This window comes from Mus musculus, chromosome 7 (genome assembly GCF_000001635.26).
Source record: "Mus musculus strain C57BL/6J chromosome 7, GRCm38.p6 C57BL/6J".
NCBI lineage: Eukaryota > Metazoa > Chordata > Mammalia > Rodentia > Muridae > Mus > Mus musculus.
The window spans coordinates 105,022,477-105,036,887 of record NC_000073.6 but is presented as its reverse complement, the minus strand read 5'-3'; the positions used below and the strand labels follow the sequence as shown (position 1 = coordinate 105,036,887).

At 37.9% G+C, this 14,411-nt stretch overlaps 2 protein-coding genes across 3 annotated transcripts; one reads left to right on the top strand and one right to left on the bottom strand.

Annotated features, from left to right (window-relative positions):
• Positions 1–734: 734 nt before the first annotated feature.
• Olfr676 (olfactory receptor 676) lies at positions 735–5,321 on the bottom strand. Of its 2 annotated transcripts, XM_017322277.1 has the most exons (2): positions 5,311–5,321; positions 735–1,653 (listed from the first exon to the last, which is right to left on the bottom strand). In XM_017322277.1, exons 1-2 carry the CDS (start codon positions 5,319–5,321, stop codon positions 735–737), a joined length of 930 nt encoding a protein of 309 aa, XP_017177766.1. The 2 variants fall into 2 exon arrangements, with proteins under 2 accessions (XP_017177766.1, NP_667306.1); NM_147095.1 differs by lacking the exon at positions 5,311–5,321 and having other exon boundaries at positions 735–1,688.
• A 6,600-nt stretch (positions 5,322–11,921) lies between these two features.
• Positions 11,922–12,863, top strand: Olfr675 (olfactory receptor 675). The gene has a single exon (NM_001011848.1). The coding sequence runs from the start codon at positions 11,922–11,924 to the stop codon at positions 12,861–12,863; it is 942 nt and encodes a 313-aa protein (NP_001011848.1).
• The last annotated feature ends 1,548 nt before the right edge of the window (positions 12,864–14,411 follow it).

Here is a 14,411-nt window from a genome sequence, read left to right as displayed (position 1 = left end):
CCTTATGGTTAAGCTTCTTATACACACCATTATTTATTTTTTGGTCATTAGTTTTATTGATAGCTATAATAATCTACTAAACCTCTAATTTTGCCTTATGTATCTGAAAGTTCCTATAGTGAATATTATTCATTACAGTTATTTGCTGAGTTATTTGGTCATTAGATATTCCTCCTGGCTATAATGTTTCTGCCCTATTTTCTTATCTACCACTATTTCTTGTATATATTTGGCTGGCTTCATATTTATCTGATATTACCACTACTGTTTCTGCTTTGTTTTGCCTCTCTCCATATATATTTGCCTATTTTGCACCTTCTCTTTGCTGGTTACCTGGTTTGATAAGGCTCCCTTTTGTGTAGTGTTACTTCCTTGTGGACTGAGAGCCTGTCTCTTACATGAGTCTGAACTCTAAACCCATTTATATAATGGAAATAATCTGTCTAGGTTCTTTTTATGCTAACTTTACTTTTTCATCATTGATGACCACACAGGAAGTAGGGAAGAAGCCAGGAATTTGAAAGCAGAAGGCTCCTCTAGTAGTTCGCAAGAGTGAAGATTTGGACTTTGTCATTGTTTATTCCTCAGAATGTAGAGCTGCTTTCTGATCCACTGTTACATTGTTTTTATTTTGGATTGAATTTTTGGATTTCATGTCATTTATATCTGTGAAGCCTCCTGTATCATAAATATTGTAATCACTACAAGAAGGGCATCATCTGTGATCAATCTCCTTAAACAAAAAGATTCTTCACCCTCTGCTGGATCTGCTTGGTCCTGATTCCATAAATGACTGGGTTGAGGGCAGGAGGGATGACTACATAGAGATTAGCCAGGAGGATATGAATATACTGAGGGATGTTGTGACCAAAGCGGTGAGTAAGGAAGGAGAAAAGAGCTGGGCCAAAGAAGGCTAAGATGACACAGATATGGGAGCTACACGTATTAAGAGCCTTTAGGCGAGCATCTTGAGAAGGAAGATGAAAGACGGCATATAAGATCCTAGCATAGGAAACGATAATAAGAAACACATCCAGAAACAAAATTGAAATATTCCCAAGACCAAAGTAGATATTGGCTCTGATGCTGGCACAGGCTAGTCGCGCCACGCCCATGTGCTCACAGTAGGTATGTGGGATAATTCTATGTCCACAGTAAGGCAGCCTCAGGAGGAGAAAAATTATGGGGACAATCATACACAGGCTTCGTATAACCACGAGGACAGCAATCACAACGATGATTCTGTTGGTGAGGATTGTGGTGTACCTGAGAGGGTTGCAAATAGCCACATAGCGATCAAAGCCCATGGCGAGGAGTACGATGCTCTCCATGACTGTGAAAAAATGGATAAAAAAGACTTGAGCAACACAGCACGCAAAGCACAGCTCCTGGAGGCTGAACCAGAAGATGCCCAACATCTTGGGGATGGTAGCAGTAGAGAGACTTAAGTCAATCACAGACAGCATAGCCAGAAAGTAGAACATGGGTTGATGAAAGGTCCTGTCAGTCCATATAACAAACAGAATGATGAGGTTTCCAACAAGAGCGGTCAGATACACGACACAGAAGGGAAAACCAAGCCAGAACTGTGTAGCTTCCAGCCCCGGAATCCCCAGCAACAGGAAAGAAAGAGGGTGAGCCTCAGTGATATTACTGGGGGCATTCTGTAGTAGGTTGATGTTGGGCATGGTTTAAAGGCGATTGCTAGCTTCTATGGGGCAGTTCATCCAGGCTTTCTGAGATCTATAAAAATTTGAAGAGTCTTCAAACAAAGTGTTGATATTAAAAATATATCTTTCCCAATGCCTTTGATTCTTTCCCTTTTCTTTAACTCTGAGTGAATTATCCAAGTGATATTTTTCACCTACACTAAAAATGTGAGAAGCTGAGCTGCGCTGCCTTTAAAACTAGTGTTCACAGTAAGGAAGGAAGTGAACTCCCCTCTTTTCAGGGGCTATATATGAGAGGAGATAAAAACTGATAAGTATTATAATAATAATAGATGTCATTAGTTTGATATCTACTACTGAAAAACATTGCATCTCTCCTTATTACCTATGTTGTATCATAAAGTTACAATTTGTTGACAAGCAGTCTCCTGCATCTGGTTTCATGGAGAAGTGTTTTAGTAAGTTCCTGCTATTTCTCATGCCAATAAACATAAGGGCCAAGATTTCTGAAAATTTAAAATTAAAGATTTGGCATAGTTAAAATCTTTCTTTGTAAATTTGTTATTAGAAACAGTATAAAGAGAGAGGGGGATGAAATGGGTCTGAAGAAGAATAGATTACACACAATTTCCTCAAAGGAAAAGAAATGTGCATGATTTAGATTACTATATTTTTTAATAAAGCCATGAGAAGTATAACAGTGTGTTTAGTGCTCAAAAAGTGAATAAATTAAAGAGTAGAAAAAGACAGAGGTGCCAAATAGAGAGTTACAAGCAGACCCACATGTCTCATTGGATCTGGTTATTTAAAAACAAAGTAGTCTTGGATAAGAATTTAGGATGGGCAGCAAAAGTAAAGGGATGTCCTTAAAACATCTTCCCCCTGTGAAGCTTCTTTATAAGAAAGAACCTGCTGACTTTTAGTTTAAAATACATAGCATCAAATCATGGAGCTAAAGGGCAGAGTTTTAGGCCACAGAACTCATCTAACCTTACTTCTGACATCGTCAGTCTCAACTCTCCCAAACTATCTTTACCTCAAGAATGTACTAGGTGGACTCATAAAAATCACCCAAAGTTACTAGACTCGTGCATACAGTTTCTTACAGGGAAAAGCTGTGGATTGCACTTAGACGCAGGCTGAGGAAAGCCTGTGAGGTTTACAAATGTGAGACATCCACTGCCCTCTCGTGGAGCTGGGATGCACTATGCTGACATTGTGTGACAGTGAGCATGGAGGCACATTACCCTCTAAGGAAGCTTCCCCAGGCATTTTTATTGTGGCCTCATTCCATGAGCATGACTGCTTGCTTACTCCATGGCAACGTGGCATTTGCTACTCTCCATGTTGACTTGTGCCACTTTATCAAAGTATTCTTCACACAGTTCCTGGACAGTTTTCTTTAAGAACATATTTTTTATTAATTCTTTCAATAGTTCATACAATGTAGCCTGACTGCACTCTACAGAATGGCATGTCATTTCCAGTTCTTACTGTGAGCAAATACATGAAGATTCCCTCCTTGAAGCCCAGAGTAATGAAGAGCTGCACTCTCTCTGCAAATCGAAATTTTTTATTACAGACTTGCAGACTTAGTTCCAAGAGCACCTACTGCTGCTGCTCCTGTAGTATCTGGGAATTTAACCTTATGTCCCATCCTCTTATCTTGTACTTAACTACAAGTTCCAACAACTAGCTCTAAATTAGCTTAAACCCTCTGAAATATGAAGAATGAAGAGAGGCCAAACAGCTCATACATATTTTGTGCCTCTTCCTATGTCAAAGTATTGTGAAATCTCTTTAAATGTAAAGAGCTAAAATGTACTTCTTTGTCCTTTAACTATTGTGGATTTTTTTCTCAGTATATCACGTATTATGTCACTAAAGATAGAAAATATAAGAAAACTAAGTCAAATTGCAGACATATGGTGATATTAGAGTATGTTGCAGATTCAGATCCTGATTCTATTCCCAACTTACTGAACATAGTCATGTCATATTGTGTCCTGAGTTTCTGTTTCTTGTAGATAAATTCACAGTGATGTCTATAATTGATTTAAATAAGTGAAATTATGTATCTTTTAAGTAATGTGGATGATAAATTATTTTCTTTCTAATGTCTTTCTCATTATTCTTGCCCTACACTATTAATACACGACATTATGTTCACCACTCTGCTATAAGCCTTATGTATTTTCATCCATGAATAGATGTTTCTTTGCTTTTTATTCTTTTCTAATTATGCATTTACTCCTTGAAAGTTTCATATAAATCCTAAATCTTAACTCATTTCTAAATTCTAATCATATGTTGCAAAAACTTACCAAGATTCCTCTCTTTCTCAGCGAGTCATGTAACAATTGTGTATTCAGTTTTAAAATACAGATACTTGGCTATAAAGAAGCCTTTAATACCTTAATATACTTGGGTAGATATTAACAAAGTGTGTGTGTGTGTGTGTGTGTGTGTGTGTGTGTGTGTGTGTGTGTATGTGTGTGTGTGTGTGTGCTCAAGTTCTGGAGCAGGTGGTTAGTAATAATGTCTCTAGATGCCAGTGTCTTTCTAATGAAGTGAACAGTAATTCCCTTTAGTCATTCTACCAGGTGAAGAGTCACTCTGTGCTCACTCAGTGAACAGTTTCCCTGTATTTGATTAATTGCCTTTTTTTTGTTATTCCATATATCATTTAGGCAAGTCTCATTTCATCTTTTGTTTTCTCTCTTGCTTCCCAGTCCCCTCTCCTCCAGTCTGTATAGTGCCTGCTTTATCCACTTTGGACTCTATTGAGAATTTATACACAGCAGCAGCATTTTCATCCTTATAAAATACATATATCATAAAACTTACCATTTTAAAGTCTTCAGTTCAGTGGCCCACAGAGCAGTCACAATGCTGTGTTATTATAACTGCTATCTGGCTCCAACATTTTTTCATCTTTCCAAAAAGCAAACACTGGTGTCATTAAGCATCACTTCCGTAGTCATCTCTCCTTTCATCCAGGTCCTAGGAAATATTAGTTTGTTTTCTGTCTTTATGAATTTTATTAATTAGTTCATTCTGGATAGCTCATATAACAGTGACATGTTACCTAGAGTGCTCTACTACAAGTTCTGATTCTTTGTATGTCTCTTTTCCTTACATCAGCATTACACTCTGTTGAGCACTATAATTTTTGTTTTGATTTTATCTTTCTTGATGTATCTTTATTTTCAATGCTTATTATATTTATTGGCTTTCATTAAAATCTCTTTAAAGTGTGTCATGTATTTTATCCAAACTAATCTTTCATAGCTTCTTCATTCTTTCTACATTTATGCCCACTCCTACTAGTTTGTTTCCTATAGTCTTACTTATGTTTTGACCTCTCTCTCTCTCTCTCTCTCTCTCTCTCTCTCTCTCTCACACACACACACACACACACACACACACAAAAAAAAATATATATATAACATCTTAAATTCAGAACTGAGAGGAAAAATCCTATTTTAGTCTTTCTGGGTCTGGTTTGTTTCATGTAATATGATGATCTCAAGTTGCATATACTTTCCAGAAAATAATGTAACTGTAGTGTTATCACCAAATAACACCTCAAGGTACACACACACCACATTTCTTTATCTATTCAATGGATTATGGGCACCTAGTCACCATAGCTTCAATATTGTAAATACTGTTGTCTTTTAGCTAATGTATGATTCTGTTAGTTGACCAGATTAGTAAGGTATGCCATAGACACACATTAGTATGTTCCTTTTACCCTACTAATTTTTACAACAAATACTCCAGCAGGGCATGGGAGTGAGGTATGCTTTGTTCAGTCATAACTGAGATGTCCACATTCATTTTGTGTTTCTGTTGTAGTCGAGATGCTGTCTCGGAGCATCTTTCTTTACCTTTCTTATTTGGCCTTCTTGGATCCTTAACTAATTTAGGATTTTTAATAGTCCTCATATTTGTATTAATGAACTTGCTGAGGATTGTATAGATATAGGTTGTATGTATGTCAGAGCTGGGGTTAGGGTGGATGTGAGATGTCATGTGGGTGAGTGGAAGCAAACTCAAGTACTCTATAAGAGCTACAACTGCCCAACAAATCTTCCCAAACCCTAAGAAGATTATTGACATTGTTTCTGGCAATTAGTTTTTTTCTTTTTAATTGATAACTGAAGCACAGGTGAGAAAGCATGAACAGATGAAAGGCTTTGTGAAAGGAGTAATCGAGGGCACTACCACATAGATCATAAAGGTTAATATCTAAAGAGGTAGACAATCCTAAGATAAAAGATGCAAACTATGCAAAGGACATTGGGCTATTTCTCAAAGGAAGATATTTATTATACCAAAAAGTATATACACTTCCCTGTTCTCATTGCCTATTAGTTCTTTGAGACTCTCATAAAATGCATTTTGATCACATTCAACTCTCTCCCCACTCCTTCAAACTTACCCTTTCCATACCTCAAAATCAGGAGCAGTTGATGATAACTATATATTAGTGTATCTATGGCCTTCCATTGGAGACAACCCACCAAGAACATATTCGGTCAGGTGTGTGATCATAGATAGACTGAAAGAAGCTATCTTCAGTAGAGTGAGCCAAGCACAGAAAGTCACTCTAAGGTCTCAACTATGTGCTTAAAAACTATGTAATTCCTATAAGGAATTACAATAATGCTAGTTACAAGAAGCTAGGGTGTGAATGGGGTTTGGGAAATGAAGATAAAAAGATGTAACACATTGGTCACAGGGAATGGCTATGTTTTGGAGATCATTTGAATAGAGTGATGATTACTATAAACAATGATGTGTATTACTTGCAGAGAGTATATCTTACTACTCTCAAATTGACAAATCTAAGGTAATTTCCTTGTTGATTGCCTTGACTATAATTATTTACTTATAATACACATAGTCATCAAAATATTGTGTATTATTAATTCATAGAATCTTTAATTACATTATACTTTTTAAAGCCTGGCAAAAGCATTAGAGCCATCAATTTTTATTATCACTTGTAATGTTTGATACTTCTAATTTCTTCCATCATTTTTAAAGGATTTATCTTGGGAAGAGTTCAATTTTACTACCTTTCAAAGCCTTCCCTTAATTTGCTATTTTTGGGAAGATATATTTGTGTTATAATTCACTAATTTCGACTTTTCTTGTTATAATTTCCCTTGTGATTGTTGTGCTTCTTTCTCCGTGTACAATCACTTTAGACAGCCCTTTAACTCACTCTCAGAGTTTCTTTTTACATCTGTGTTTATGTCAGGCACATATGTAGAGGCACATGGGATGTTTACGTGTCTCTTGCTACAACTGTTGCTGCACCACAGCGGTTTTCACAGAACAACAATTCTTCAATATCTAGTGTGTAGATGTACATCATTGGTGAGATATATTGAGATAAACCAGGTTCTATCACAGAAACACAATGGAGGATAGAGGGGAACCTGATCTGGTATTGGGTGAGGGAAAAGGACTGAAGCCCTGAGGACCAGCAGAAAGAATGTAAACAGGCAACCTGAGGAAATAGGAGGTTGGGGGTCCCCCCAGAATGAACAGAGACCTCAGAGGTGAGAGACTCCCAGGACTCATAGGGAGGGACCTTTGATGAAATTCTCTACAGTATGGAGAGGGAGCTTATAGAGCCCACCTTCAGCAGGAAGACAGGACATCAAGTGAGGGATGGGGTTACCAACCCACAGTCACACCTCTGACCCATAATTGTTTCTGTCTGAAAGAATTACAGGGATGAAAATGGAGAAGAGCCTGAGGAAAAGAAGGTCCAGTGATAGCCCCAAATTGGGATCCAGCTCAAGGGGAGATCCCAAGGCCTCACACTATTACTGAGGCTTTGGAATGCTCACAAAAATGGATCTATCATGACTGCCCTCTGAAAGACCCAACAAGCAGCTGAAAGAGTCAGATGCAGTTATTTGCACCCAAGCAATGGTGAGAAACATCTGACCTCTGTTGTTGAATTAGGGAAGGCTGAAAGAAGCTGAGGAGAAGGGCGATTCTATAGGAGAACCAGCAGTCTTAATTAATCTGGATCTCTGAGATCCTTCAAACACTGGACCACCAAACAGACAGCATACACCAGCTGATAGGAGCCCCCCAACACACATACAGTAGAAGACTTCCAGGTCCGTGTTCATTTAGAGATGATGCACCTAACCCTCAAGAGACCAGAGGCCCCAGGGAGTTTAGATGTTAGGAGGGGTGGGGACCTCCACATGGAGACAGGGTGGGCTGGAGGGGGGAGTGGGGGAGGTGTGGGATCTGAATCAGTCAGAGGGTTGATGGGAAGGGGCAGGAAGTGGAATATGGAGTGTAAAACTGAATTACAAATAAAATTAAATTAAAAGAAAAAATTGATTAATCTATCCATAAGCAAACAAACTACAGAAGGAGTGAAAGACTGTGAGGGGTGAGAACTGAGGATGAATAGGAAGATAGCAGCAAGAATCCCAAAAATGTTCTGGGAGTTTAAAAGTTAATTTTGCAATCATAATTCAAGCATATTGTATCAGTGCAAGTAGAGGCATAGATAATTAAAAGAAGCAAAGGAGCAACAATAGTCCCTTGCCCTTGTATCTTGTGTGCACAGAGAGCACCTGAGAGGAATAACTCTTTAGAGGCCCCACTCTACGCTCTATCAAGTTTCCCATGATACTGTGATTGCATTCTTAGGGGACTTGGGGCCATGAAAAATGCATAAATCTTTTACTCAGCAAGCAAAGAGTGTGCCACAGGATTATCCTGAATGACATTTCATAGTGATTTAGAAAACAAGGTAAGTCATATTGTGTATAGACTAAGAAAAAATGTTAAGGGAGCTGGAGAAAGGGTCCCTGCCCAGATAGAAGAGAGGAGATGGAGGGATTGTAAAATTATAAGTACCAGATGCAGAAAAAAAATTACATACTCATGTAATCTCCAAGGCTGTTCCTTCCTTGCATACACTTTTTGCTGTGGTCATAAAAATTTTCACAAGGAAAACTAAAAAAAAAAAAATTCTGAATATGGCTTTGTACCAATGTCTGGTTTTTATTTAGCTGCTGTTTCTGATCTTGTGTAACTGATCCCTGCAAGTCTGAAGTGAAAGAAGAGACAGACTGTACTTCTATGTTTTCAAGAGCCATCAGGGGGATCCAAACACATGTTTTTGAATTAGTGAATTGATGTCTAAGTGTATCATGGATGACGGCTGTTTAGAAAAGACATTTATGAAATAGGACCCAGAAAGCTGAGGGGAAACTCTTGAGAGAGGGCACAGATTCTATTATATACACTTGGGCATGCAGTTGCAGAACTAGGTGCAGAATACAAAGCCCAGGTGCTTAATCTTCTCTGTGTTTCTAAGTGGACACATGGTTGTGTGAGAACATAATATTTTCCTTAGATGTCCACAGGAAAAAGGTCTTATGGTTTGTAGCTACAATGCTGTTATCAGTTTTTATTCCATAGAGCCTCTGCCATCGCCCTGAATGCCAGTCACATAAGACTCATCAGCCTAAGTCTCCCTGAGGTCAGTGAAAGGGCCATAGATTGCTTTTTATGTACTGATTAGCCATTGTGCTTCCATTCCCCCCACTTGGATCTTATTCTTTTTCTTTAACAAAATGCGTTTTCTTCTTTACCTGGAGTGCTTTGGTGTGGGGAATACCTTAGAGTAGATAACTCAGTTGGCAAAGAACTTGACTTCTAAATTTTATCCACCCCTGCCCATAGAAATAGCTAGATATTGTTTGGCACACCGCTGTAATAGCAGGGCTGTGGAGTTGGAGAAAGTTAGATCCTTGGGGCTTGATGGCCAACAAGCTGATCTTACCAGGTGAGCTCTAGGTCAATTAGAGAATTTGTACTAAAATAAAAAGTGAATACAATATAAAATATTGTGTAGGTGGTACCCGAGGGAAGCCATCTGAGGCTTATGTAAGTATATACACACACTTTCATGCCTACCCTCATGCAAATTTGTGCATGTATGTCTATTAATCCTTGTGTGTATCAATAAGCATACATTCCCAGTCCCAAAATTTCAGTTTCTACCTTGGACGTTGTCTTTTTTTTTATTAGGTATTTTCCTCATTTACATTTTCAATGCTATCCCAAAGGTCCCCCATACCCACCCCCCCAATCCCCTACCCACCCACTCCCCCTTTTTGGCCCTGGCCGTTCCCCTGTACTGGGGCATATAAAGTTTGCAAGTCCAATGGGCCTCTCTTTGCAGTGATGGCCGACTAGGCCATCTTTTGATACATATGCAGCTAAAGACAAGAGCTCCCGGGTACTGGTTAGTTCATATTGTTGTTCCACCTATAGGGTTGCAGTTCCCTATAGCTCCTTGGGTAATTTCTCTAGCTCCTCCATTAGGGGCCGTTTCTTAAGCCCTTCTGTTCTTCACAGTGTTCTGTGTATAACCTACCATACCACTTTCAGTACCTGTTAAAAATGGGGGTTTATGGCAGGAAACTTAAAAAAAAAAAATCCCTATTTGGAGTTTTATTTTTCTTGCCCATAAAGGGTATGTCTGGAGGGAATGTATGGTCAGTTTTACCTAATTTATCTTCTGATTGCCTGGTTGACATACTTGTGGAATCCCTGTAAACACATGATAGAATGAATTGTCAAAATGTTTCCCCAACTATAATTTTGTGCATGCTCTCATCATATGAAAAATAGAACTACAACTGCATGTCACATGTGATAAATTTAAGAATTTTAGTTTTATTTTCCTTAATATCAGCAGCCTAGGTAGTACACACATGTTCACACCTACATACATTCATGCACAACTTCTAAAATTATGAACTATTTTTCATTTCTGCAGGGTTTTATAGACCACACATGAACATCTCTTCAGGTATATGTGTGTCATCATATGTTTAAAGAAAGAGATACTGGAACCCTTAAAAAATTTTGTAAGTCCAAAGATAGAACTCTACTTCTTAATATATTTAAAAAATTATAACATATTTGATCACATTTATTCCTTTTTAGAACACCTCCTTGACTTTCTCTACCCACACACATAAAAGCATCCTAGAGCATGTTACATTTATAAACATATCTGGTAGATACCTTGAATTTTTTCAAGAGTTAAGTCTTGTTAATTTTGAATATATTCTTTCTGTATAATTATACATAACAGTCAATTATTTCCACATTATTAATACAATAGTTTATTTTGTAAATAAGTGCAGCAATGACATTCATGCTTGCTTTCTTCAAAAATGTAATATGCTACTTGTTCAGAACTTACTGTAATGGCAACATCCATTAAACATGGTACTGGGATAGAATCAGAGAAGGAGCTAAACAGAAATACCTTGAGTACTTCTAACTCTTCCATGTACATAGGTTGAAGTATATTGGAAAATTGTGTAGCTCTCTCTTACAATAGCTGGTCCATATCTGGAAAGATTTTTAGTGGATGCATTATTTATTCATTGACCAAATAAATTTTTTATATTAAGACATTCTTTCAATTCATGTTTTTTATCATAAAGAATGAACAAAATTATCTTTATCAAATATATTTTCTCCTTTCATTGACTTTACTTTTCAAACCTGATGAGATTTTGTAATAAAGTTGTAATGACCATGAATGATTTATTTTTCATGATAAAAATTAAAACACCTACAGCTTCATCTCTTCATCTAAATATGAAAATAGAGAAAATCTATATGACACAATTTTTTCATGAAATGTAACAAAGGAAGGTAAGTTGTTTATCCTCCCATGAGAACCAGATTAACTCTGTACATAACACCAGACACAAACATTATTGTATACTCAACATTGCGGGGAGGCGTGTTAGCTTCCCAAATAATGAAAGGTAAAACTGCAGGTGCCTGAATAATTCTTATGTATATTAAGCAAAAGCATATGTAACACGACTTTGTATACCAAACCTGAAATTCCATCCTCTCCATGTATTCCTGGCCACTCTGCAGTCTGCATTTCTTCTTGCCCCTCTTCTTTGTATCAGTGTTGTTCTTACATAATTTCAGTGCAGTAATGGTGGCTATATAGCTGATGCTGTGTGAAATTCAGGAAACTTGCACATGAAATGAAGAGTGTGTTTTACTTATTCTACAAATATAAATGGGAGACTTAAAGGTTATTTTTGTATTTTATCAGGAATGAAGATAAAAGGCTAAGTAGACAAATAAAAAGCATACTTATCACACATTAAAACTTATTTGTATTAAGCACAGCATCTATCTATGACTGAGAAAATGTCCCTGTATAACATCACAGAAGTCCATCCTTCTTCGTTCCTCCTGCTGGGCATCCCAGGGCTAGAATATGCACACATCTGGATTGGATTTCCCTTTTGTTTTCTCTATCTCATTGCAATTCTGGGAAATGCTGCTGTTTTATTTGTGATCCAAACTGAACACAGTCTTCATGAGCCCATGTACTACTTCCTAGCCATGCTGGATTCCATTGACCTGGGACTGACCACAGCCACCATCCCCAAAATGCTGGGCATCTTCTGGTTCAATCTCAGGGAAATATCTTTTGGAGGTTGCCTTTCTCAGATGTTCTTCATCCACTTCTTCACGGTCATGGAAAGCATTATGTTGTTGGCCATGGGCTTTGACCGCTACGTTGCCATTTGTAAGCCCCTTCAATATACTGTCATTCTAACCAACAAAGTCATTGGGGTCATTGCAGGTATTGCTGTGCTGAGGAGCCTATACATGGTTCTTCCAGTAGTGTTTCTCCTCTTGAGGCTACCCTACTGTGGCCATCACATCATTCCTCATACTTACTGTGAACACATGGGCATCGCCCGTCTAGCTTGTGCCAGCATCAAAGTCAACATCATGTTTGGTCTTAGCAACATTGCTCTCTTGCTCCTGGATGTAGTTCTTATTATTCTCTCCTATGTCAGGATCCTCTATGCAGTGTTCTGCCTGCCCTCCCGGGAGGCCAGGCTCAAGGCTCTCAATACTTGTGGCTCTCATATAGGTGTTATCTTAACCTTTTTTACTCCAGCATTTTTCTCCTTCTTGACACATCGTTTTGGCCACAATGTGCCCCAATGTATCCACATTTTCTTGGCCAATCTTTATGTGGTTGTCCCACCTGCCCTTAATCCTGTGATCTATGGGGTAAGGACCAAGCAAATTCGGGAGCAAGTAATGAGGATTTTGTTCCGTAAAGATCACTAGCCAATAGCACTTTGCAAAGTTTGTTCCAGTATTTGTCTCAAATGTTATTGAAAGTAGTTATTTTGTGTGTAGTACATAGAAAACTGGGAAAGAGACAAACTTACTGTGACCAAAAATATTATTTAACTGTGAATCAAATGCTTTATATTTCAAGGTAGTACGGGGAATATTGGAATTCTTATGAAAATCTTTTTTTCTGTAAGCATTTCATTAACATTACTGGATCTTTCAGATGGTCTTGTATGTAGGACAGTTTCCTCTTTTGTAGAGAATATATTAATAATCAAGAAAGTTACATTATCTATACGAATTTTATTGTTAGCAGAAAGTAGTAATTTATGCCAAAGAAGACCCCCCCAATTTCCCTTTTTTTTGAAGAATTGAATTCATGTAGAATATTCCTGCATACTGCAAAAGCATTATGGATATATTAAGTGGCTTATAGAAAGAGGTAGTGGTGATAATGACCTTAAGAAATTATTGTAATATATCATGACATCAGCTTAGTATAAAAACACCATCTACTCAGAGATATTGATAAGAATACTTATTCATTTATTGCACTTATTAGGAACCTACTTAACCATTAATGTGATTTTTCTCATGCACATTGAGAAGCAGCCAGAGAAAGGACATTAGAAATCAATGTAATGGAAAGAGGTAATGATATAACAGCGTGGGATTTATAAGCACAAATAAATTTTTAGTTCTCTTTGTTGGACAAGTAGTACTTTTGACATATTTGATACACATTATGATACATGATTATAAAACAAATATATTATGTATAATGCATATGTGTATACATATATTACATGTATGTATATGTATTTAAATAGTTTTCATGTTCCATGTATAATTTTTTTGAACAGTAGAATGATAAAGACAGTGAGTTGTTGTATAACCACTTTCATAGGAAAAAATGTAAGTTTAAAAGTGGTGTATAACAGCTGGGTGTGGTGGCGCACATCTTTAATCCCAGCACTTGGGAGGCAGAGGCAGGCGGATTTCTGAGTTTGTGGCCAGCCTGGTCTACAAAGTGAGTTCCAGACAGCCAGGGTGACACAGAGAAACCCTGTCTCGAAAAACAACAACAACAACAACAACAACAACAACAACAACAACAAAAGTGGTGTATATAAATATTTCTGAAGATTTAGAATGTCTTAGTATAGATAGGGGATGGGCACCTAATGTCCCATTCCAAGCTGGACCTACTGGTAAATGATTGCTGCTAGAGGAGGGTAAGTTTCTTCAGGATATGGGCCCTGAAATACTACCCATGCTCCAGTAGATGGCCCTACATGCACACATTGAAGCAACATGAAGTGAAGCCAGTGGTGCATGAGAAAGAGAGAGAGAGAGAAAGAGAGAGAGAGAGAGAGAGAGAGAGAGAGAGAGAGAGAGAGAGAGAGAGAGAGAGAGAGAGAGAGGAGAGGGGAGAGAGGAGAGGAGAGGAGGGGAGGGGAGAGGGGAGAGAGAAGCGAAGGGGTAAGGAGGAATGGAGGGAGAGAGGAGAATGGAAAGGGAGAGAGGGAAAGGGAGAGG